At 48.4% G+C, this 24,025-nt stretch overlaps 3 protein-coding genes and 1 long non-coding RNA gene across 4 annotated transcripts in view; 1 reads left to right on the top strand and 3 right to left on the bottom strand.

Moving 5' to 3' along the window:
- plcg1 (phospholipase C, gamma 1) overlaps positions 1–24,025 on the bottom strand; it is a 204,959-nt gene that overhangs the window by 139,098 nt on the left and 41,836 nt on the right. The window lies entirely within an intron of this gene.
- Positions 1–24,025, top strand: part of LOC142888077 (uncharacterized) — a 43,919-nt gene that overhangs the window by 6,410 nt on the left and 13,484 nt on the right. The window lies entirely within an intron of this gene.
- On the bottom strand, positions 10,228–18,515 carry dhx35 (DEAH-box helicase 35). The gene is made up of 21 exons (XM_076026091.1): positions 18,401–18,515; positions 17,535–17,662; positions 17,159–17,251; positions 16,706–16,783; positions 16,482–16,586; positions 15,781–15,842; positions 15,586–15,655; positions 15,394–15,453; positions 15,027–15,139; positions 14,852–14,948; positions 14,280–14,438; positions 13,802–14,012; positions 13,208–13,332; positions 12,298–12,352; positions 11,930–12,120; positions 11,624–11,701; positions 11,411–11,540; positions 11,083–11,164; positions 10,934–11,005; positions 10,714–10,825; positions 10,228–10,364 (listed from the first exon to the last, which is right to left on the bottom strand). Exons 1-21 carry the CDS (start codon positions 18,438–18,440, stop codon positions 10,326–10,328), a joined length of 2,100 nt encoding a protein of 699 aa, XP_075882206.1. The 5' UTR covers positions 18,441–18,515; the 3' UTR covers positions 10,228–10,325.
- On the bottom strand, positions 18,933–22,140 carry rab5if (RAB5 interacting factor). Its single transcript, XM_076026081.1, has 4 exons — positions 21,854–22,140; positions 20,845–20,948; positions 20,638–20,767; positions 18,933–20,305 (listed from the first exon to the last, which is right to left on the bottom strand). Exons 1-4 carry the CDS (start codon positions 21,959–21,961, stop codon positions 20,264–20,266), a joined length of 384 nt encoding a protein of 127 aa, XP_075882196.1. The 5' UTR covers positions 21,962–22,140; the 3' UTR covers positions 18,933–20,263.

Raw genomic sequence — 24,025 nt, 5'->3', positions numbered from 1 at the left:
CCAATAACTAAAGTCCAGTAAAATGAGACTTTGAAATAAGACTTGCACATGATAACACATCCATATGAAAGTTATGCAAAAGTCTAAAAGTCATTCGTCTTTCAAAGAAAAGTCATGAAGGTCTTCACAACCTTGCTGTGGCGTCCCAACCAACTCTCAATGAATGAACTAACGAAATAAAGCAAATCAGGAGCAATAAAGAGGTTTCAGGGTACATTAGGTGAAACATTAGAAGGGCGGAATTGGCAAAAATGAGAATCCATGGAGTCGCATTACGCACGCACGCAGAAACCATCAGTCAACAAAATATAAATTACAGCCATCTGAGGGCAGCGCAAAGTGAATCCACAGAGGAGTATCAGTAACAATTGCTTTGGCCAGGTCAGAGCAGGAACACACTGGCTGGGCAGAGAGGGCTTGACAAGCTGACCACACACACACACACACACACACACACACACACACACACACACACACACACACACACACACACACACACACACACACACACACACACACACACACACACACACACACACACACGAGCACGCTCCAACAGAGCAAACCTTATTGATCCGCCTCCTAATTTTCTAATTAGTTTTTATTGGATTTCATAATCGCCATCAGGACACATCACAAGAAACTCAAAACCCTTGCAAGATTTTCTGCCCTCCTCAACATCATTTCTCTCAACTGTGAGGAGGAAGGCGTGTTTTCAATTCCAGATGCCCACATGTGCACGGGAGGATTTTTTTACTTCTTGGATGGCCGACACTGCATAAACACGTGCTTCCTCTGATGGCCACTAACTGCTGTTCAGCGCTGCACATTTTCTGCATGGATCTAATGCTATTTGTCACACTTTGCACTCTTCCCCAGTGTCCCTGGATTGCAGTGCCGGTGGAGAACACTGCAGTGTGAACTGGAACTTGTGAATATTCTTCTCTATTTATCTAATATAACGTCTCTATTGGTGGAGTACCTGGCTTTTCTATGGGTTCTGCCCGTGGTCCATGTAATCCCTGGGTGCAGAACGACCCATCTACATATTCTGTTGGAATTGCAGTGTAAAACAGAAAACTGGAGCCTTGTTCACGTCAAGAATAAGATCACGCAATAAGCAGTTTGAATCCACCTCCAGCTGTGCAACGGCTGTGGAGAGAGGAAAAGAAGACGTGGGCTCTTTGAGAGCCGCTCATCAGAAGCCTTCAGTGCGACGACCCTCACCCTCCACTGAGAGTCTGTCTATTGACACACAGTAGTGATGGAGGATTTGACACGGAGGTTTTCAGTTTACTTGAAGAAGTGTCCCTTCGAGCCACAGGCCATAACTTCCAAGTTTGCAAAATTGCTACCATACCCGCTCCAGAAACTCCCTTTTGCAGCATCTGGTGTGCCATAAATGAGGGAAGAGCTGGAGAGCAATCAGAAAATACTTAGCGGTCTGTACCGACTCAGCCTGTCTGTTTACATCATTGTTTCTGAGCACACAAAAGCTGGAATTATACCGAAAGCCTCATTTTCTCTGCCACGCTGCGGCCGTTAAACGCCGACTGCCAGATGTTAGTCAGCCACTGCAAATGACTTCCCTGTGTTCTCTCTTTGTTATTGCCCATTCTGAGGGAAAACCTCTGGTTGGATGGCACCAACGCAGCAGCTTTCAAATGACGACGCATGAAGATTAAGAGACGGGGAAAGTGGGAGATGTAGAATTGTCAGTGTGATAAAACGCAGAGGAGCGGTCGTAGTTGATGAGGAACACTAAAAAAAAAAAGCTCAGAAGGTTTGGAGCCTTTCCTTTTTTTCCCTTCCTTTTCCTTTCTTAATACTGTCATTCCACATTTATGGCTATGGAGGCCATTCAAACCTAAAGAACGAGGGAGCTGAGAGAAAGAAAGAGAGGAAGTGAAAGACAACATCAATGAAGTTATTTCACTTCATGCTAAGTTGAAGAGAGAAGCGGTCTGGCTAAAGCAAGGATTCTTGTTATGCTAACGTCTCACCACAGCACACACACAATATTCATGGCGTTGGCAAACTACGGCCCGGGGGGCCATATGCGGCCCATTAAGCTTTTTAATCTGAACGTGAAGAAATGACATTAACAGTCAGTCAGTCAATAAAATAGCTGTATTTCCTCCATGTTTCCAGTGTCAGTGACAGAAGTCACTGCACGGACCAAAGAGAAGTCCTGAGATGTTGCAGCCTTCCTCCCTCAGCCACCGCGTCCCAGCGGCTCTTTGTTCTCCTCACGCCGTTTCTCCCACAAATGAGCCTCTTGCGGTGCAGGTGGGAGCAGTGACAGGCCTTTGACGGCCCACCGTGTTGCAGTGCGTTGCGTTGCGTGAAGGGGGCACTGGGTGGCAGAGGCGGCTGAGATCCAGTGAAGATGTTTTTGGCCTTGATGGCGGCGGCGGCGCCCATCGATCCTGGCCTGATTCTCCCTCAGATACGTCTTATTTTATTAGTGGCTTCGGCCTTCTGCCGCCCCATTGCGCTGTGATCAATACGCCCGTGGGACGGCCCGTATTTTTCTCACTTTTAGTGCCTTAACACTGTTTAACCGTGTCAGCTGATAAACGACGGGCCCTCCCCAAACACTGATTTCCTATTGATTTCTCCCTCATTCTCCATCCCTCCCTTCGTCACTCTGCCATCGTGCCGTTGTTTTTATCTGCAGGTGTCCGGCGTCCCGCTGCGCCTTCGCGGCAGCCGACTTTAGAGGAAGATGGAGGTGGCGGCCGCCTCGGGACCACTCCCACCGCAGACGGACCACCATTAGGGGCAGTTAGACGGGACAAAGTGGCTCCTGCTCCTCTAACCAGAGCAGCTCAAACATTCCCACACCATTCTGTCTTCCTTGCCACCGTGTGAGAAGTAACAAAGTACAAATACTTTACTGTACTGAAGTAGATATGTGTACTTTACTTGAGTATTCTTTTCCTCATGACTTTAACTGCCTACATTTGTACACAAACATCTGTACTTCCTACTCCTAAGGTTGGAAAAGAACACTTACTTTTGTTATTTTAAATTTAGTTTTGCTACTTTTGTGTTTAAAAGATACAAATTGTGTTTAAAGTGATTGACTTAATATTATGCCCATAATAACACTGGTTGTTATTAAGTGCAAATATCCAATAACGGCTCACTGGTCATGGCTCACTGCAGTTGAATATTAGGAGTATTAAGATTTAAGATGCTCGTGCAAACCTGAGCTCAGTTCAGTCACAATTATTCTGTCACAACAGGAGTATTGTTTCAATGTATATTTATAAATACTACCCAGAATATTAGAATATCCTGAAGAGGTTGTTGTATTTCTGCAATTCAACTTAAAAGGTGAATGTGACATATTATATAAAGGAATAATATGCAAATCAATATATTTCCAATTTTTATTTCTTGATATTATTTTTTATTATTTCTTGCAGCTTAAAAAAAAACTCAAATTTTATTCTAATTTTCTGAGTTTGTGGGTTTGCGGCATCAGCAAAGTTACAACAAGGAACTGCTTGAGATGTCAATTTGCGTGGAATGGCTCAATAAAATGTGTTGCTTTCACCTTTTATGTTAAATTGCCAAAATAAAACAACTTTTACTGGATATTCTCATTTTTCGGGTATTACCTGTACACACACATATATATACATATACATATATATATATACATATATATATACACATACATATATATATATATATATATATACATACATATATATATATATATACATACATATATATATATATATATATATATATATATACATACATATATATAAATATATATATATATACACGTATACTGTGTGTATATATATACATATATATATATATTTGAGAACGTGTAACTTTGACTTGAGTAAAGGAGTTCATTCAGTACTTTCAGTTTTGCCCGAGTATTTTTTCCACTGGTCTCCGTACTGACTTGGATCCAGTGGTTGAGCAGTGTTGCCACCTCTGCCTCTGCAGGTAAGGAGGTACGGGGCGAACATGATTTGGAAGCAGCCAGGTGCCGCAGGCTACATCGGGGCGCCGCTCCTCATCTCCCATCATTAGCCGCCAAACGGCCCGCTGACAAACAGTGGCGCAGGCCTATCAGTGTGCAGGCGCGCCGGCGTCAGCGGAGCAGGATGCGGCGCGAGCGGGCGCAACAGATGTTATGACAACCTGGAGGACGACAGCTCCATCCATCACGCACACAAGGCCCGCTGATGGAAACGGGGGGGGGGGGGGGGGGGCTTTCGCACAACGGGAGCTGCAGATACTGCGAGTACGCAGAGCGGCAGACAATCCAGTTAGGGGACTTAAGGTGGGCGACCACTGTATAAACACCAGTGATACATGTGCAGCTAAATCACAGAGGAAAGAGAAGAGCCGGCTGGGTAAATAAGATTGTGAGTGAGATGAAAAGGGGAGGCGGAGGTGAATCTCCAGGGAAATCAAGGCAGAGTGAAGTCAATGTAAATACTGAAGGGAACAAACTGCAACACAGTGCAGTGGATCTCTGGGAGCGCTTCCACAACCTCTGCACGCGGGACAGAAACTTTAGACCGCGTCTGCTGGCTCGCCCGGCCACACACTGGCAGTGAATGGAAGGAGACATGGAGACGTGTTCAGGGATTATTGTCTGAGCCCTACCATGCAGATCAATGGTTGAAACATGGCCATCACTCACATCAGCTGCAGTAGTAACGCTAAGTTTGGAGCTGCACCAAGGATGTGATGTTTGGAGAACGTTGAGCTCCCGCAGAGGAACTTCAGAGCCGGGACTGTCTGACTGCATCACAACCGGCATTCATTCCACAGGAACCATGAACTTCCATGAGGTCCAGGACTGAGAACTCACTGAGTTACCCAGCGGAGTGAGTGACCAGTGAGTCACCAGTGAGTGACCGAGTCGCACTGGGGTGAGAGCGTGAAGTCACCACGAGCCACTGGTCGGGGGGGGGGGTGGGGGAGGGGCAGGTATGGACACCAACACACAACTTCTTCACTACATGTGCAATAAAACACTTGTTCTGAACGCTTACACTGATATAGAACTAATTTGTACACACTGCGCTGATTTAATTCTTCTGAATTCCTCTCTTTGCACTGCACCTGCTGCTCCAACTGCGCACATTTACCCAACGTGGGACACATAAAGCATTGGAAACTGTTCTTTTGATCCAAAGCGCTCCCCCTTTCCACAGCCCCTGAACCACGGCTTTGCGACGGGAGAGCTTGAGCACCAGCTAGTGGCGAGGCGGTGGCGCTGCCGCGCCGTCCCGGCACCAAACACATTAATCATGAGCAGGGGAGTGTAAAATTCAATCGGCTCCTTCCATCCATTTCATGTGAAGCAGACTGAAGGCCGGCCTTGTAGTGCCTGAGAAAGGAAGGATGAAAAAAACAGGGGGTGGGGGGGGGTCGGGGGGGGGGGGGTGGAGGAGCCCCCCTACACTTCATCAGAAGCCCCAGTTCATAACAAATGGAGTGTCTCTCCGGCGGAGGAGTGCCATCAGAAACACGCGCTCTCTCTATCCATTTAATTCCAGCGGTGCAGGAGGGGTCAGGGAGGGAGGCTGCCCCCCCACCCCCCTCACCACCTCCCCCACCCCAGTCACACAGTAAACTACCTTTTAGGAATTGTTTCTCAATAAGAAATGATCAGTCCATTTATCTGCAGCAGGCGGGCCTGTCTCCTCACCCAGACCTCCAATATTTTTCCTTTGACCTGATCAGGGCTATAAACTGGAGGCAGACACTTTCAATTTGTCACCCGAGGCGGGACACCACCCCACCACCACCACCACACTGGAAGTCCCATACCACTGATTGCATCCTCCCGCACAAATGTAAAAATTCCAGCCTGGCCGGATCTCTCACGCATTCCAACTTTCCGGGATTCCTTTCCTTTTTTTCCCATGCAGCCGCGACATGGAAATAAGCCTCTTGTTCATGCAATGAAAAATATCCCAGACACACACAGCAAAGTGTCATGCATGATCCGGTTGCGTTGTGTGTGTGCGTGTGTGCGTGCGTGTGTTTGTGTGTGTGTGCGTGTGTGTGTGTGTGTGTGTGCGTATGTGAGTGTGTGTGCGTGTGTGTGTGTGCGTGTGTGTGTGTGTGTGTGTGAGGGGGGGGGGGGATCAGTTTGATTTAGGTCTGCAGAACCACTTCCTCACTTCCTCCTACAGGAAATTTAAAATGAAAGCATGATAAAGCCAGCGTGTTTATGGCAACAATATGGTAAATTCAGTGTTTACAGTGTTTACCGTCTTTAATTCCCCACAGTCCATTTCAGGGGCTTGGATACTGACCGGGGCTCCTCTGTCATGTTACACATTGCGAACGCAGCTCAACAACTGAAGATCAATAATTGGAGGAGGAAGCATTTTTCCACTGCTGGAGGGGAGAACATTAACTCTGCTGTTTTCTCTCCAAACATGTAGCAACTTTAAACGGAGGGTCATTACAATGGACACATGACTTACTTTCCCATTAAAGCCTTTTAGAAGCAGTTAAACATTGAGTGGCAGGGACGCAGCTCGTCAACTATTATTTCTGACACGGCTCCGTCGCCACGGCGCCCGCCGCCCGCCCACCGCCGGCTCATGCGTGTCACATGCGCACCATTAATCAGTGATCCTTCCCGCTGTCACACCGCATGTGCTTGGTTAAACAGCAGCGATGGCCAACTGGGTGGAACTGAAAAACACTGCATGGAAACGCAGCTTCGCTCCTACCTGTGTTCCTGTGCAGACGACGCAGCGAGCGGGAAGCAGCAGTTTGCAGTGAGCTTTCTGAAAGGGAGAAAGAACATCAAGAGCCTGCAGTGACTTCAGTAAAACACACTGCAACTGGCACAGATGAAGCCACTGACTTCATCAACACGCAGTATCCAGTGGGCATCAAACCAAATGCCCTGCATTCATCCTCTTCGCTTGACATTTTTCTCTAATAAAGACTTATATTTCAATCTGTAGATCACTGGAAAGCAAACTGTCCAGAAGATGCACATCTTGTTTTTTCTTTTTTCCCTTGATACCCTATTTTTTATAGTATTAATAATATTTTATTTTTATAGGGTTAGAAATATCTTAGAATTAATAATTATAAATATACTATAATTATAAATATCCATCTTTTTTGCACTATACAGTTGCTGCTGCAATTATGCAAATTTCCCCACTGCGGGATTAATAAAGGCCCTCTTCTTCTTTCACTGATATCATTCCTACTATTAGTGTTGATATTATTATAGATTTTTTGCTTTCCATTGTTTGCAACTAATTATATTATATTATATGATATTATATTATATTAAATTATATTATATTATATTATACTATGTTATATTATACTATTTTACAGTATTGTATAGTGGTGCATAACACTTTAAACAGCCTTACCTGTACTTGCCACGTTTTTAAGAAATCCTTTGAACTTTTGTAATTTTGTAAATTTGTAAAAAATTATATTTTACAGCCAATTGCTGCTTTTTAAAACGGCCTTTTTCCACACTTTCTTTATTCCTTTATTCCATTTCACTGCCATGTAACATGACATGCGACAAATGAAATCTTGTAGTTTGCAGCTCAAAGCAGCTCTGTTGCAGCGCACTGTTGCTCTTTGCAAGGCCAACTTTGGGCCAAAGTCTGTCCTTTCACCAACAACTCTTTCTTCACCGTTTACCATTTGTTTGGGTTGAGTCTTTAAGAATTAGATAGCTACATTAATTAGCTTGTGAGAGGCTAGCAGTGTCTCTGCAGAGGGCAGATTAGGCTGAGAGAAGGAGCAGGGAGCGGTGAAGATGCAACCTGGCTTAGAATATTCAGTCAATGACCGAGCACCAATCAGGGAGGCTACAGCCTTTGGTCCTGCGTCTTTATACATAACACACATTGAAATACAGTTCAAAATTAAAAGCGTAGGCTTCAAATATATGCGTTTCAAAACAGAAGAGCTACACAGTGAGAAGTTAAAGGGCGAAAACAAACTGCCGATTGAATCCTATTGTCCAGCAGTATTTAGAGCGAGGTCTCTGACTGCCCTCTGCTGGTTGGCTGGAGAAATGTTCTTCAATTCATTTCGAAAGAAAGAAAGAAAGTTCGTACCTTGTGCACCTTCATGTTGGTGTCCATCTCGTGCTGATACTGTTGGCCTTGGTAGTGGTCGTGGTCTGAGACTCAACTGTCTTGGCCAGTGACAGGATGGCGTCAGTCCACGGGACTCAGATTGATTCACACTCGGAGAGCCGGCGGTGCTGTGACACACACACACTCACTTCCTGTTCACCTGGCCAGCTAACTGAGCTAAAGAGCTGCTAGCTTCATTCAAGTTGGCTTTAGCTCGGCCGTGTGTGTGTGTGTGTGTGTGTGTGTGTGTGTGTGTGTGTGTGTGTGTGTGTGTGTGTGTGTGTGTGTGTGTGTGTGTGTGAGTGAGCCACACGCACACAGAGTGAGAGTTAACTCTGCTGGTTGTCATCCAGTGGCAGAAGACACAACTGAGTCACTTTTAATGCTAATATCGCAGTGGACAACACACTCAGTACTTCGCGGCTCCTCGTCAGTTGCAACTCTGAAGGGTGTGCGCTCAAAGCTGCCCCCTGGTGGCTAAGAAGTGTTACTGCCGCGTTACAACTAAAGCTAAACAAGAGAAGACAGGGTGGAGATTTGATTGAGACGTTTAAAAAAAAAAGTGTCTGTCAGTTGGATATCACACACACACACACACACACACACACACACACACACACACACACACACACACACACACACACACACACACACACACACACACACCTTGTTCTAGTTTTAGATGGGGCAACAGTGACATCTGCTGGCAACCATGTGGTATATAAAGACAGTAGACAACAAAAAGCGGCTCCACTCAGTGCATGAAGATCATAAGGCTTTATTGGAGGATGAGGAGTGAATGTGAGGTGATGCGGCTTGTTTTGGAGCTGCGCTGTTCCACCGGTCTGCAGTGACCACTGCAGAAATACTCATGTGGCGCCACAGAGGAGGTTTAACACCGTCCTGCTAATGTTGTCCTGTGCAGTCCACAGTAATCTAAAGTGTGGAGCTCTACGTTTAGCTCTACGTAGTATATTCAGCATGCGTCTAGTGTATACACTAATATACTAGCTGGAGGTCGCTTTGTGCCACTACGATGCCGTTGGTTTTCTTCTGAAGTTGAATCACAGTTTCACAGTAGGACAGCTGTCATCTTTAGAGGAGGAGACACATGCAGGCAGGGGCTGAACTCCATGACAGAGACCAAAAGTCACAAGCGTCACAGAAACGTTCAGAGCAAAATACCCTTAAAGAAGAAACCGAGAGACAGCAGTGCAGTAACAGACTGAGTGAAGGTCAGTGGCTGTGCAATGTTTCCTCCGGTGGGGTGAGCGGACAGTAAATCAGAACAAACTCCTCCAAACTCTTGAAAAGAAAGGCAATGACGATGGCAAACACTGGCTTCTTCTTTGAGGCTTTGGGTGTCATCACAGGTTCAGCTGGCACTTATTCATTTTTGATTCACAGCATTACATGGAAACGTCGGCTGAAAAGTAAAATGGGCACAGAGTGGTAGCAAGGCCACTGTGTCTGAACTAGACTGCCGTTAAGGTACAGAACCGGGATCAAGAAAGTAAAGCAGTGTTGTCACAGTATCACTTCTGTATGTGTGTCAGCGCTGAGGAGAATACAACATGGAAAATACCTGAACATGCGTGTCGCACTGCAATCTGCATCGCCTACGCGAGGTTCAACATAAGCACGAGGCCGTGAAAGACGCCAAGCTGTCCTCACGTTCCGTCGTCTTCCCTCGTTCATCAGGCCAACGCAGTGAATAAAAAAATAAGTGAGCCAAGAAGCAGGCGTGGGCCAGTCTGCCTCACCGGCGCCCCCTCCTGGACCTGAGCCTGACTCTCTCTGACTATGTACAAGTGGGACTAAAGTCAACTACATGAGCGACTGCACGCAGTGATCCAGCACAGACTGGTCCGACACTGGAATCCTGCTCACAGGTCAAAGATCCAGTGAGTCCCAGCAAACAGCAACTGCTGCTGCTGCTTTCACATCCAGCTGGACACCAACAACAAAATAAAGAGCTGCTACTGTATCTGGTGTGGCCACATAATGTGGGATGGGTGCGTGGGGAGCCAAGGAGTACAATTACATCCTATATTACATTTTCTATGTACAGTGCTATGTAGAGGTGGTGGAGGAGGTGGAGGAGGAGGAGGAGGGATGGAGATTTCTGTTGCGCTTTGCTGGCTCTTCCCCCTTTTCAGTCGCTCCTCCGGCTTTCCTCCACGGATGGGCCGGGAGGATCTACAGAACCCTGGACCTCTTGCTGGCCAGGGAACCATGCTGAGGAAGCAAAGAGACGTTCAGTCAAACACAGAGCACAGTGAGGATGACGAGGCAGAAGACAGAAGAAACAGCTTCCTCCTGCTCTCAGGCTCCTGGAGGTCTGCTGGAGCCTCTCCCAGCTGTCACTGGGTGAAGGACCAGCGGCCACTTCATTAGGGACACATGGAGACACGCAACCATTCACACTCACGCCTACGGACAATTTAGAGGTTCCAGTTCGCCTCACATGCATGTTTGTGGAGTGTTGGGGGAAGCTGGAGAACCTGGAGGGAACCCAGCAGACACAACAGCTGACCACTACGCCAGTGCGCCACCTGGAGGCGACTAGTTTTGTTCCTTGACCCACCTTGGCCTGTTTGTAAAAGTGAGGGGCCAACTCGACCAACCAGGACGACTCCACCGCAGTCACGTCACGCATGAAGTACTTGGACGTCTGCACCACTTCGTTGAAAATCACCCTGGAATTAAAAGAGAGGGACTGTGTTTCTCCACATCACACTGAGCTCCTCTGGGCTGGGAGAGAAGCCGCGGCTGACAGCAAGATAAAGAAATAAAACCCGACGGACCATTTGGGAGGCTTCTCTCCATAAAGCACAGAGTTGGGGTGGATGTGAAGCTCACGGTCGTCTCTAAGGGTCCTGGAGGAGCAGGAGCAGGCACAGAGTTGGCGTGGACAAACATCTTCATTGTGACGAGAAAAAGCAGAAATATTTACCGGTAGGAGCCAGAGTGGTGGATGCGAGCCGCATTGGCAAAGAATCCCAACACAATGCACCTCAAGATCACATCAGGGTCTCCTGGAAGAACAAAACCATCACATCAGACACCACATTGGACTTCACCAGCACCCACTGCAGGAGCAAGACCTCACACCCACTGCAAGATGAACAGCAAACACAGCAGCCGGTCACAGAGCAGAGGTGGAGGAGGAGCAGGAGGAGAGGGCGGAGGAGGAGGAGAAAAGGGGAGGAGGAGGAGGAGGAAATCAGCAGACATCGCCACAGGGTTGAGGTGGCCAAGAGATGCAGGTGAGGCCTACACACCCTCGCTGGACGTCCAGGGCACCTTGAACTTGGTGAGGAGCCTCCTCAGCTGCTCCCTGATGGTGGTGGCCCTCAGCAGACCCTTGTAGTTGAGGAAGTGCTGGTGGCACCACTGGGAGCTCTTCTGGTGCTGCCGAGGGAGAAGCACAAGGTCAGTCATCTGGATCCATTAAGTCAAAAACCACCAGTCCTCCCACCACCAGGGGGCGCTACCTTCAGGAACGCCTCATAAATATTCAGCATGGTGAGGTGGTCGCCCTCGGCCACGGCAAACTTGCGGTGCTCTCGGGCCTGGAAGGGGAGGGGGAAGGGGAGGGAGAGGTCAAGGAGGTTAAGGAGGTCAAGGTCACGGGGTCATTCCTGTTCTGACATTGATTTCTTTCCATTTGTGTAATTTCCTATATTGATGCTTTAACGATGCACAGTTCCCCAGTGTGGGACTGATAAAGACTAACATCCTAGTCTATTTTCTTCTGTCCCTCACACCACAGGCTCCTGGGGGGGGCAGTCTTGACTCACAGCTGCTTTCTTCTGATTGGCCGGCAGCACCATGACGTTCTGGATCTGCATCATGGCAGCGATGGTGCTGATCTCCTTGGAGCAGCCGCAGCCTCCAGACTCCAGCAGCATTTTGGCAAACATGGGGCTGAGGGGGAACTCTGCCATCCTCAGGCCCAAGGGCTGGGTCAGCCGCCCGTAGCTGTCCACACCTGGACCACACACACACACACACACACACACACACACACACACACACACACACACACACACACACACACACACACACACACACACACACACACACACACACACACACCCAGGTTAGGCTGAGACTGCTGCTGGAGATGGATGGTGCTGCAGCAGAAGATGGTCTGGTCTGTTCTCACCTCCCAGAGCATAGAGCAGCTCCAGAGCCTGGACCATGGTCTGAGCAGGAGGAGGCTGCAACCATCATCACAACACAACACCAATCAACAACACGTTGATGTCAAACACGGAAGGAAGAGAACCTCTGGGACACACTGAAGCCAGACTGGAGCCAGACTGGAGTCAGACTGGAGTCAGACTGGAGCCAGACTGGAGCCAGACTGGAGCCAGATCGAAGCTTCAGTCTGACTTCGATCTGGCTCCAGAATTCAGACTGAAGTCAGACTGGAGTCAGACTGGAGTCAGACTGGAGTCAGACTGGAGCCAGACTGGAGCCAGACTGAAGCCTGAAGCCAGACTGAAGCCAGACTGGAGCCAGACTGGAGCCAGACTGGAGCCAGACTGGAGTCAGACTGGAGCCAGACTGGAGCCAGACTGAAGCCTGAAGCCAGACTGAAGCCAGACTGGAGTCAGACTGGAGTCAGACTGGAGTCAGACTGGAGCCAGACTGGAGCCAGACTGGAGCCAGATCGAAGCTTCAGTCTGACTTCGATCTGGCTCCAGAATTCAGACTGAAGTCAGACTGGAGTCAGACTGGAGTCAGACTGGAGCCAGACTGGAGCCAGACTGAAGCCTGAAGCCAGACTGAAGCCAGACTGGAGTCAGACTGGAGCCAGACTGGAGCCAGACTGGAGCCAGACTGGAGTCAGACTGAAGCCAGACTGAAGCCAGACTGAAGCCAGACTGGAGCCAGACTGGAGCCAGAATTCAGACTGAAGCCAGATCGAAGTCAGATTGAAGTCAGACTCTGTGCTTCCTCTCATGATTCCATTCTTTCTCATGATACTCAAATTTCGTTCTCTGTAACTTGCAAAAGAACAACTGAAGCTGTTGTTTCCAGAGTGCGAGAGTGCAGCAGAAGCGACTCACCGAGAGGAAGCTGAAGCGCAGCACGTTGTCGATGCCCAGCGCCTTGAGCTGCAGGATGACGGGAGCCAGGTTGGTCCTCTGCATCTCTGGCACGGTGGAAGGAGGAAGCTTCTCAAAGTCCTCCTCTGGTGGAGGAGCAGCAGGAGGAGACATAGAGGAGGTGAAAGAGGAGCGCAGGAGGGCAGCAAATTGCATTGACCTGCATGTTCTCCCTGTCTTCTCAAACTAGCAGAGTTCTGCTGTGATCTTCCACTGTCTATGCTGGAGATTCAGACAGATTCATACACCGTCACTGCAGTTTACCACTGGACGCCACACTGGATTCACACTGTCACAAAGACACCATCAAAGTCTTAGATTTTGCCACATAGTTGCAGAGGTGAGACGGAGACACGACTGCCGTTTCCCTGCAGGTGAACCACAGGGAAACCAAAAGACTTTGCAGCTTCAGGGTTTCAAAAGAATACATTGATTGTCTTCATCATGTTTATTATATTGCACTGCGCTGTTATTACTACTACCATCATTATTATTTTGCTGATGATATTATTACTATTACTCGTAAAGATCCTTGACCCTTTGACCCTCTGGTACCTGTGTAGAGCCTGAAGCACTTGCCGGGCCGGTTCCGTCCGGCCCGTCCAGCTCTCTGGCTGGCCGAGGCCTTGGAGATGGGAGTGACCACCAGGGACTCCAGGGCGTTGTGTGGGTTGTAGGCCCGCAGCTTGACAAACGCACAGTCGATGACAAAGACGACCCCGTTGATGGTGATGGAGGTCTCGGCGATGTTGGTGGCCACCACAACCTGTGAAGAGAAGCCACAGGTCAACTGGAATGACCTTCATCTGTGGCTGTGTCACAGTGAGTCACACGAGTCCAACATGGCAAAGTCAGAGCTGTTGCAGCCCGAACCAGGAGGAAAACGCAGTCATGAATGTTTGTGATGAACAAGGAGAAGAAAGGAAGTGACTTTGAAAGAGTGATTGCTGAAGTCACCAGCCAGGGAATGAACATTTGCAACAATAAAACTCATTCTTCTTTGGTGTGGAAGGTGTGCAAACATGTTGTGCACCTTGCGGACGGAGTGGGGCACCCTCTCAAAGACCTTCATTTGGTCTGCGTAGGGAAGGCCAGAGTACATGGGCAGCACCCGCAGGTGCTTCTTCATGCCGTGGCGGGACAAACTCCTGGCCTGCTCCTGCAGCAGCGACACCACCTTCTCCACCTCGTCCTGGAGACAGACCAGCACGGAGGAAGAACAGTGAGAAGAGGAGAACAACACGGCCAGGTGCTTCTCCACTGCTGCAGTCTCAGGGACCACAGTGTTTTCCTCATCATCAAGTCACCAACACACACATTTATTACACAAAAATAAAAACGCTAAACGCCAACTTTCTATCCTGTCTCATCGATTAATGATTGAAATGATCTGAATCCTGAAATGAACTGAATTTCTCTGGAGATAAATCTATTATCAAATCCCTTTAAAAGAAAGAAAGGAAACTGCCCACAAAGCCGTGACCCAATCAAAACAGCTCACGACCGAAAAGTGGGTTGCAGCCCACCAGTTGACAAACAATGGCCCGATGTTTCCCATCAATATAGAGGCAGTGAATCACTCTGTTGTGTTGTGTTGGCTCAGACCTGGCCAGTGAGGAAGGCCAGCACGTCGCCGTCCTCCTCCGTCTCGTGGATCTTCATCACCGTCTCCACCGTGGCCTTCACATAGTCTGGCACTGGGCTGAAGACCACACACACACACACAGCAGTCAGAGCAGTGCACCTGAGGACCCTCTCCCTGGAGGTGGATGTTGCCCACCTGACGGTGTAGAAGACGTCCACCGGGTGGGTGCGGCCCTCCACCGTCAGGATCCCACAGGTGTCCTTGTTGGGGTCGGCGCTCTCGTTCAGGTTGAAGAAGTCGTGGAATTTCTTCAAGGAGTTTTCACCAGAGAAAAAGAAGGGATTGAAGGCCACTGGAGGACTGAGTGATTCTCACAATGGCCTTCACTCTGATCTTCTGAGTGGAAGAAGCTTCAGACTGATTCTCAATCATTTGCATCAAGACATACAAAAGGCTTCTGCTGATTTCTGATAGAGGATTTCAGCTGACTAAGGCGGTGCCTCATCCACCCGACCTGACACTCATCAAGCCAATCTCTCCATCATCTCAATGCAGCAGTCACCTTGGCGTCCAGAGTGGCAGAGGCCACAATCAGCCGCAGGTCTCGACGCTTCTTCTGAATCTGCAGAGGAAGACGTGGAGGAGGAGGAGGAGGAGGAGAGGACACAGCTTGAGGAGGGACTTTGGAAACTTTGAAGGTAAAGGAAGAAGCCCCCACTGCCATCAGTGAAGTGACAAGCAGAGCAGGGAGTACCTTCTTGAGGAGGCCGATGGCAATGTCTGTGTACAAGGTTCTCTCATGGGCTTCATCCAACATCAGCACACTGAGAGGAGCAGAAGAAGACGTTAGAAGGAAGGCATGACTACATCGTGAAGGACATCTTGCTTTATTTGGACCGAGGGACGGACTGAAGCAGCAGGAAAGACTGCAGGAGGAAGTGGAACACACCTGTACTTCTTCAGAAGAGGGTCCGCCATCATCTCCCGCACCAGCATCCCATCTGTCAGGAACTAACCCACAGAAACACCATCAACTACTGCCACAGGCGAGGGCAAGCGACGGCCCGGGGGCATTTGAGGCCTGTTAAGCTTTTAAATCTGGCCATTAAACCCAACATGAAGAAATTACATAAACAGTCAGTCAGTCATCAAACAGCTGCACTTCCTCCATGGTTGAAGTGTTGTCAGAGTCATTTCAATAAAGAGCTCAACACCCTGGTGGTTCTGGATGGTTCTGGGTGGTTCTAAGAGCTAAACACCCTGGTGGTTATGGGTGGTTCCAGGTGGTTCTGGATGGTTCTAAGAGCTAAACACCCTGGTGGTTCTGGATGGTTCTGGGTGGTTCTAAAAGCTAAACACCCTGGTGGTTCTGGATGGTTCTGGATGGTTCTAAGAGCTAAACACCCTGGTGGGGCTTCAAAGACTCTGATTTGGTTGCAACTTTGCTTCATTTTCCATTGACATTACAGCAACATGTTTCCTCCATGATATCCCAGGATAGATTGTTTCCTCCTATGAGGAGGCTCACCACAACACTCCATGCATCTGCTGCTCCTCCACTACCCCCCCCCTCTTTAGCCCACCAGTCAAAGAGTTGCCCCCCCGCCCAGCAGCCCTGTGTGAGGATGCAGCGTGTGAGCTTGGCAGCACCTTGATCCTGGTGGCTTGGGGGTCCGAGCGGTCGTCAAAGCGGATGGTGTAGCCCACCTCGTGTCCCAGCAGGGCCCCCCGCTCCTCCGCCACGCGGGTGGCGACCTGCCGTCACCAGACAAGGCAGAGAAATGTGAGAGGTGCACGAACGAGGCCGTACTTCCTCCTGGGTGGAGGAGTACAAACCGCTGGCAGCTGCACGGCTTCGGTCAGAGGAGACTCACTGAGATGGCAGCCACACGGCGAGGCTGCGTCACGCCGATCACCTTCCCCTCAGCGGCCCAGCCGGCCTCCAGCAAGTACTGCCGGCAGAACGGCAGCGCATCAGAGGACAGAGCAGGAGATATGATGCTGCAGAGTCTGCACTCATTAAACACTATCTGATGGAGGCACCAAGCTTTTCCAGCAAGGTCACTGCACTGCACTTCCCACTGTGTCCTCTAGGGCTTCTGCTGCAGGCATCACTCTCCAGGGTCCTCCATTTAAGCTGCATGCTGGAACACTAACGGCCTATTTGTATTTAAGAGCTTACTTGGGACTTGGGAATATATATAAAAATAACTCTTTATCATATCAAAATTACTGCTAACATGTAGAGAGAAAGGAGAAGAAGAAGGAGGAGGAGGAGGAGGAGGAGGAGGAGGAGGAGGAAGAGGAGGTTGTGGTGTTGGACCAACCTGAGGGATCTGCGTGCTCTTCCCGCAGCCCGTCTCCCCCACGATGATGACGGTCTGGTAGCTCTCCACCAGGTACAGGATGTTGTTTCTGTGCTGTGAGGAGAAACAGTTTGGACAGATGCTGTAGTAACACCAAACAGGCGGGGGTGTGGGGGTGTGGGTCCCATGAGACCCCTGAAAGCCTCAAAGCAAAACTTTAATAGGGTGTCATATTTTTTCAAAAAGCTGAAACAAGCAATCATAGTCACTGAAGGTCACTGCAGATCTTTAAGATCTTGGCCAACATTAAAGAGAAATATGCTGCATGTGAAGGAACTGGAGGGACAGGTTGGTGGGACCCCTGACTGTGCTGGTGGTGGTGGTGGTGGTGTGAGACCTTGAAGACGGGCAGTTTCTGCCGCTGCTTCTCGATGGACAGGGAGGTGTGAGGGTTGAAGATGACGGGGGAGCCGCTGGCCTCGGAGCTCAGCTCTCGCTCCTCAGAGACCCCCGGAGCCTCGCAGCCTGCAGGGGGCACACCAGCAGAAGCAGAGAGGGCGGCTTAGTGAGAGGCCACATAGGAAGAGGACGGCTGGAGACTTTTCCAGGAGAGCAGCGAGCTCCAGTGCAGCTCCAGTGCAGCTCCAGCAGGTTCACTTCACAGTCCACCACAGTCCAAAGCCTTCACAGTTCATCAGTGTCTGCATGGATCTACTGCAGTGGAGCTGGAGCTGCACACTGGTGTTCTCCTGGATAGCCTCCAGCTGCTGCTGCTGTTACTACTACTACTGTTACTGCTGCTGCTGCTGCTACTACTACTGTTACTGCTGCTATTACTGTTACGGCTGCTGCTGCTGCTGCTATTACTGTTACTGTTACTGCTGTTGCTGCTGCTGCTGCTGCTGCTGCTATTACTGTTACTGCTGCTGCTGTTTCTGTTGCTACTGTTACTGCTGCTGCTGTTTCTGCTGCTGCTGCTGCTGCTGCTGCTGCTGCTGTTTCTGTTGCTACTGTTACTGCTGCTGCTGTTACTGCTGCTGCTGCTGTTACTGTTACTGCTGCTGCTGTGTTGACAGCGGCGCTGCTAACCGAGGCTACTGACTGGAACCAGCAGCGGCTCGGAGCGCGGAGCTGCTAAATGATGGGTACGCAACAAACTCCACGACCACAGTGTTCACACAGTCACACACAGACACAAACACTCTCACACACATCCTAGTAGTTCACCACAAGGGTCAGATGAACATTTTGGATCAAACTTACCGGGCTTCCAGAATTTCATCGTGGAGAGGGGAGCCGCCATCTTGGCTTCTACGTCACATCCCCTCCCCCCGGGGGAGCTTTATTGATGACGTCACGAGTCGGTTTCTTGCCGTTTTTTGAATGGTGTCAGGTGGTGGCAGAGCTGCAAGTTCTCTGAATCGACTGTGTTGTTGTTGTTGTTGTTGTTGTTGTTGTTGTTTTAAAATATGTTCACACAATTCTGCTTAAAAAAACATATTTTACACAAATACACAAATAAAATGCAGCAAGAACAAAGAAATCACATTCTAACAATCCCTTAGATGTAAATAAATATAAATGTATGTAAATAAATATATAAATGTATACATATATTTATTGAACTGTCAAACACGTTTGTTTTCTTTTATTAAAAGCTTGAAATGATTCTAATTCTTATGAAATTGCTGCTTGTTCTAAACTCCAACACTAAACTCCGGTGAAGTCGGCGTCACTAGCACACAACTCACAGACACGAACGTAACAGTTGTGGAATAAAGGCTGAGACAGTCTCTTTGAAAATGGAGGCCAAACAAAGCCAATGTTTAATGATTCCCAAAAGATTTGATCAGAAAATACAATCCATTCCAACGCCAGCACTTTGTCCTTCAATCTCCCGCATCATCAGTGGATGAGCTGTGGAACTCCGTCTTCCTCACTGTATAAAATACTGAGAAATATCTTCAATCCATCCATATTTTGACACAAATACAAATAAATCATTAACACAAGGCGGTTCCGACAAGAAAAAAGGACATTGTACAGAATTTACAGACGAGTTTAAGTTAATTTCAAATGTATCAGGTAAGACTCTGATCTGGAAGCTACGCAGAGGAGAAAAGCAACCGATGGAATCACTTCTCCCTTCATGGCTGATGCCTTGAACACAGGTATCTAGATAGAAACAGTCAATTCAACACACACACACATACACACACACACACCAACTCCAAAGCTTAGGATGAAGAGCTGCATGTGTGGACCACAACACGCATGTTTCCTCTCTCCAGGTCAACAAATATTTCAAGGGGAATTTCAATGGTTATTAGTTTGAGATAACAGCACTGTGATACTGAATCACTGCAGCACTGCATCTGGATTGGAGGAGAGCGGATCTGATATGTGGATCTTGTCACAGTATGTTTTTAGATAGCACGTGGTTGAAAAACAACTCGTGCCCCCCCCCCCGGGGTAAAAACATCTTTGCTGTGAATTCACCGAGTTCAATCACTGTACCTTCAAATCAGTCACACTACAAAGCAGAGGAGCAGCGTTGGTCTTTTATTGTGGTGCAGTCCATCACTTCAGTATTCATCACTTCCACATAGTTTTCATTAAAAGCCGGATAAATTTCATTCTTGGGGAAAAACAAGGCCGATGTTCAAAGCAACACTTTGCTGATGCTCTGAACCATTATGACTGTGTGGTGGGCCTGGGTTCCATGATGTCACGCTAGGTGTTAGCCTCACAGTCTAGAGCCCCTCTACAACACACCACAGGGGCTTCACTACACTAAGAAATAAAGGAAACTGTTAGGCTGCGTTTCTGCAGTCAATCACGTCTGCTTGTGTGCGGTGGTCAGTAATTAGATGAGGGTGAGGGAGGAGCTTGAACGGGTGGAAGGTGCGATGATTGGAGGGCATCTTAAAAAAGGAACCGTCAAGTTCATCTTGCCGTGTGTTGGTAATCGGGTGACGAGTCCCATGGTGCACTGGTGCACTGAAGAGTCGTACTGTGTGCACGAGCGCCGACACCTCCCAGAATGTGGCGGCGCTCCTCTGTCTCCACACTGGACTTGGACAGAACTGTTTGCACTGAGTGTCCCATGGCTTCAATGGAGTCCTGTCAGTCAAAGTGTAGAGCCGTGTAAAAAATGATCCACACCACCTGGCACAGAGCGAAACACAAACACTGGTTAAAACTCAACGTTTCCAGCTGGAAGAAGAGCAGCAGTGACGACGGTGCAGTCAGAGGCACCACAGTGCGCAGCAACACACAGCTCATGAGAGTGACAGCGGACACCTCGCACGCTACAATGATGGGCCGAGTGTCCACTGTGTCAAACAGATGCTTCTGTGGCATTATGGGATACACTGAGATCGAGTTGGAGTGACAATCCTGAGTGCCACTGGCAGAGTTCAGCTGGACCATCAACACCAACACCAGACTGGAGCGTCAACACATACAGGACCAGTAGGCGGCAACATGACAACACCTACCAGGAACAGAGCAAAAGAGGTCATGAAGCCTTCCTTGGTGAGTTCCCACGTGCCACCGTAGTCTTCCTCATCGATCTGCTGGAAGCTGCTGAAGTACACGTACAGCACGCCGGCGTTGATGATGCAGAATCTGCCGTGAGGAAGACGAGACAAGGTTACTTTGGTTCAGGCTAACGCGACGCCGTCTGGAAGGAGCAGGGCACTTACATGGCGATTCCCAGGAAGCCTTTCAGCGGTGCCACTCCCCAGATCACACCCAGGATGACTGCAATGATCTGTCGCAGCCAGTAGATCACATCCAAGAACTCATCCTGCAAAAGAGTGAAGAGAAAAGTCACAATGTGAGGCTTTTAGGATGCACAGAGACGGGAACTGCGTTTACAAACTGGCAAAGTAATCAAACTCATTAAGTTTGAATTGTGTTGATTTACACCTGGGGGGGGGGGGGGGTCTGTATTTTGTCATCTGTAGCACTTCACTTTCAGATGTTGTAATGAAGAGCACTTTATGAATACAACGTATTATTTAATGTATTATTAGAATCCATTCACTCCTCAAAGGCCATGTAGAGAGTAGAGATGGAGCAACACTCTATAAAATAAAATAACAACATCACACTCAGTGATATCCAGTTCCAGAAGTGCAGTGCGAGTCTCACGCTTGGTTTCATCTTTGCTTTGGTTTTATTGGGTTGGATGGACGGAAGCAGGCCAAGTAGAACCTGACTGGCAGGTCACTGGTTCCAGTCAACACTGGGCCGCAATTCTTCCACATTCAAACTGGCAGAAATAATAAACGGCCTGTGGTGACTCCAAGCAACACACTCAGGTGTGCTGGCGTTATTGATATCACACACACACACACACACACACACAGATTATCGAAGGGATTATTGTTGCTAGGAGAGATTATTTTCAAGTCACGTCATCAGCCAGTGTGTGGATTCATCCGTTGGTTTCCACACCAGACTTGCAGAGTGGCGAAGTGGCTCGGAACCGCTGTGTGAAATGTAAAGCGCCTGGTTTGTAAAGTGGTGCCTCAGTCACTCAGCCAGGCAGTGCAGCAGTGATGTTAGCCAGGTTAGCTAGGATGTAGCACCGCTACACACCGCGCTGGTCGGCTGCACACACACACCACACACTTTCAACGGCTGTGTGTGTGTGTGTGTGTGTGTGTGTGTGTGTGTGTGTGTGTGTGTGTGTGTGTGTGTGTCGACCTTCTCGTCCCAGACGGCGCTGCTGTTGAAGGCTTTGCTCCATGTGGACTGCTTCATGCCTCCATTCGCCAGCTGACTCTCCTCTTTCCGCTTGGTGTTGCTCGTCATGGTGGCGCCTTTGCTTGCAGCTGCACTGCTCGACCAGTGGCGAAGAGCCTGTGGAACCGCCGGGCACTGGCGCTGGGTCTCTGGAAACACTGAAGAGCCGCAGGAGCAGGAGGTTGTTCGAGGAGCGCGTCCCGCTGTTCGGCCACCTTTCAGCCTCCAAGAGCACAAAGTTGCACTGGGCATGCGCAGTACTGTTTGACCCCGGCAACCTGCAGCCAATCGAAGAGTGCGACGTTTCCTGCTCCGCCGTCACCGCGGACGGCAGAAATCCCACAGCGGCTCCTGGTGGTGAGGCTTCTCACCCGGTTTGCAGTGCGCGTGAAGTATTGATTACTCGATCAATACTTGTGTGAAGTATTGATTACTCAGTAGTACACTGTTGATCAGAGATTAGAGAGCGCTTCGATGTAAACTGACACATTGTGTAGTTTTATTAAAATGCATATTTATGCCGCATGTTGATATCAGCTCATTGTGAGATGACAGTTCTGACAGTGATTCAGGAACTGGAAATAATAATAATAATAATAATAATAATAATAATAATAATAATAATAATAATAATATAAATAGTAGTGTTTGCAAATAGGTTAATAATTGTTTGGATTAAATCTGATGATCCATTTCCTCCTCTGAAAGAGGCCTCCCAGGAATCAATCATCACTAATAAGGTCATTACCTCTGCAATCAAAACCATCTTCTGTCAATATTTCTTTCGTTTTGCAGATGTCCCACTTCCCTTTTGCACACGAGAGTCAAAATGACGCGATGTGTTTCCTGTCATTACAGCCTGATTGTCAGCCAGTCAATTCTCACCACCACCACCACACAAACCTCCAGCTGTATGAAGCAGTGATCAGGCTCACTGTGTAGCTGCGGCTTTCACACTGGTGCATCGCAGCTCTTCACTGACACCACGATCTGCAATTAATGAGAATAAAATGCTGCTTTGTCCAAGCAGTTGCCAGCAGTTACCAACTGCTGGTAACCAGCAGTGGCCAGCAGTTACCAACTGACACAAGGGGCACATTCTGATAAAACACTCAACCAGGAATGAAGCTCCCCGTTTAATGCAAGAGGCTCTTTATGTCCACTGTATATTCAGCACATTGTACAGTTGGACCATCATTAGTCAGTGACATGGTGGTTGTCACTGCGCCGCAGAGCAGCCCCAAACCAGTTTGACGGAACAAAATAACTTAATTCGTATTCAGTCTAATTTATGTGGAAGAAATGAGGATCCACCCAGATGCACTGAGTCAGCGTCTCTCACGTCTTTCTCAAACATCCGTGCACATTCTGGTTTTGATAGCACAAACGATGCGCTTGACTGCATTACTACGAATGCACCTAAACCCCTGATAGACAGAATCAGTTTCTTTTTTTTCATTTCCTGATGACTCATTCAGGAAGATGTAGGCAATGTGTCATCAGCAGCTCAACAGCGTGCGTGCGTGCGTGCGTGCCTGCATATTCCAAGCAGGCTGCTGGAAGTGCAACATGCAGTCAACTGTCCAGTGTGAAGAGTTTGTAAATACAGTGACCTTCCTGTCACCATTTCCACTGTCTCCCAACCTCTTCTGTAAGGGGTGGAGTTGCACTGAGCGAAGCGTCATAACCATCAGCGTCCCCGTCAGAACTTTACATTCTTGCTTTTTTGCACTTTGCACTCGTTTGGAAGGAGACGAAACGAGGAGGCCACAGAGCTTCTCAGAGAGCAGAGCTGGTGGACGCTCACTAACACCACCACTGGAACACTGGCCTACCAACACATGGTGCATGAGAAAGAAGTCAAGAACGGACTTTTCTCAATCAAGATGTGTGAGAATTTGATCATGGTTACTATGGTAAATAAATGATAATAGTCAATTAACAATAGTATAATCCTAACAATATATATATACGTTGCACGTGGATATCCTCACTGTTTGCTACTGCACACATCAGATTGGTGGAGACAAAGACAAACTAAAAAACTAATGAAAAAGTGTAAATCTTGAAATGTAAAAGTTGTGTGTAACAACAGAAATGTGTGTTGGTGTCCTGGTGTTGTGTAGCAAGCTG

Source organism: Nelusetta ayraudi, unplaced genomic scaffold (genome assembly GCF_046127955.1).
Source record: "Nelusetta ayraudi isolate G7.1 ecotype Tasmania unplaced genomic scaffold, CSIRO-AGI_Nayr_v1 ptg000019l, whole genome shotgun sequence".
NCBI lineage: Eukaryota > Metazoa > Chordata > Actinopteri > Tetraodontiformes > Monacanthidae > Nelusetta > Nelusetta ayraudi.
The sequence above is the reverse complement of the archived record's forward strand: the minus strand, read 5'-3'. Positions and strand labels throughout refer to the sequence as shown.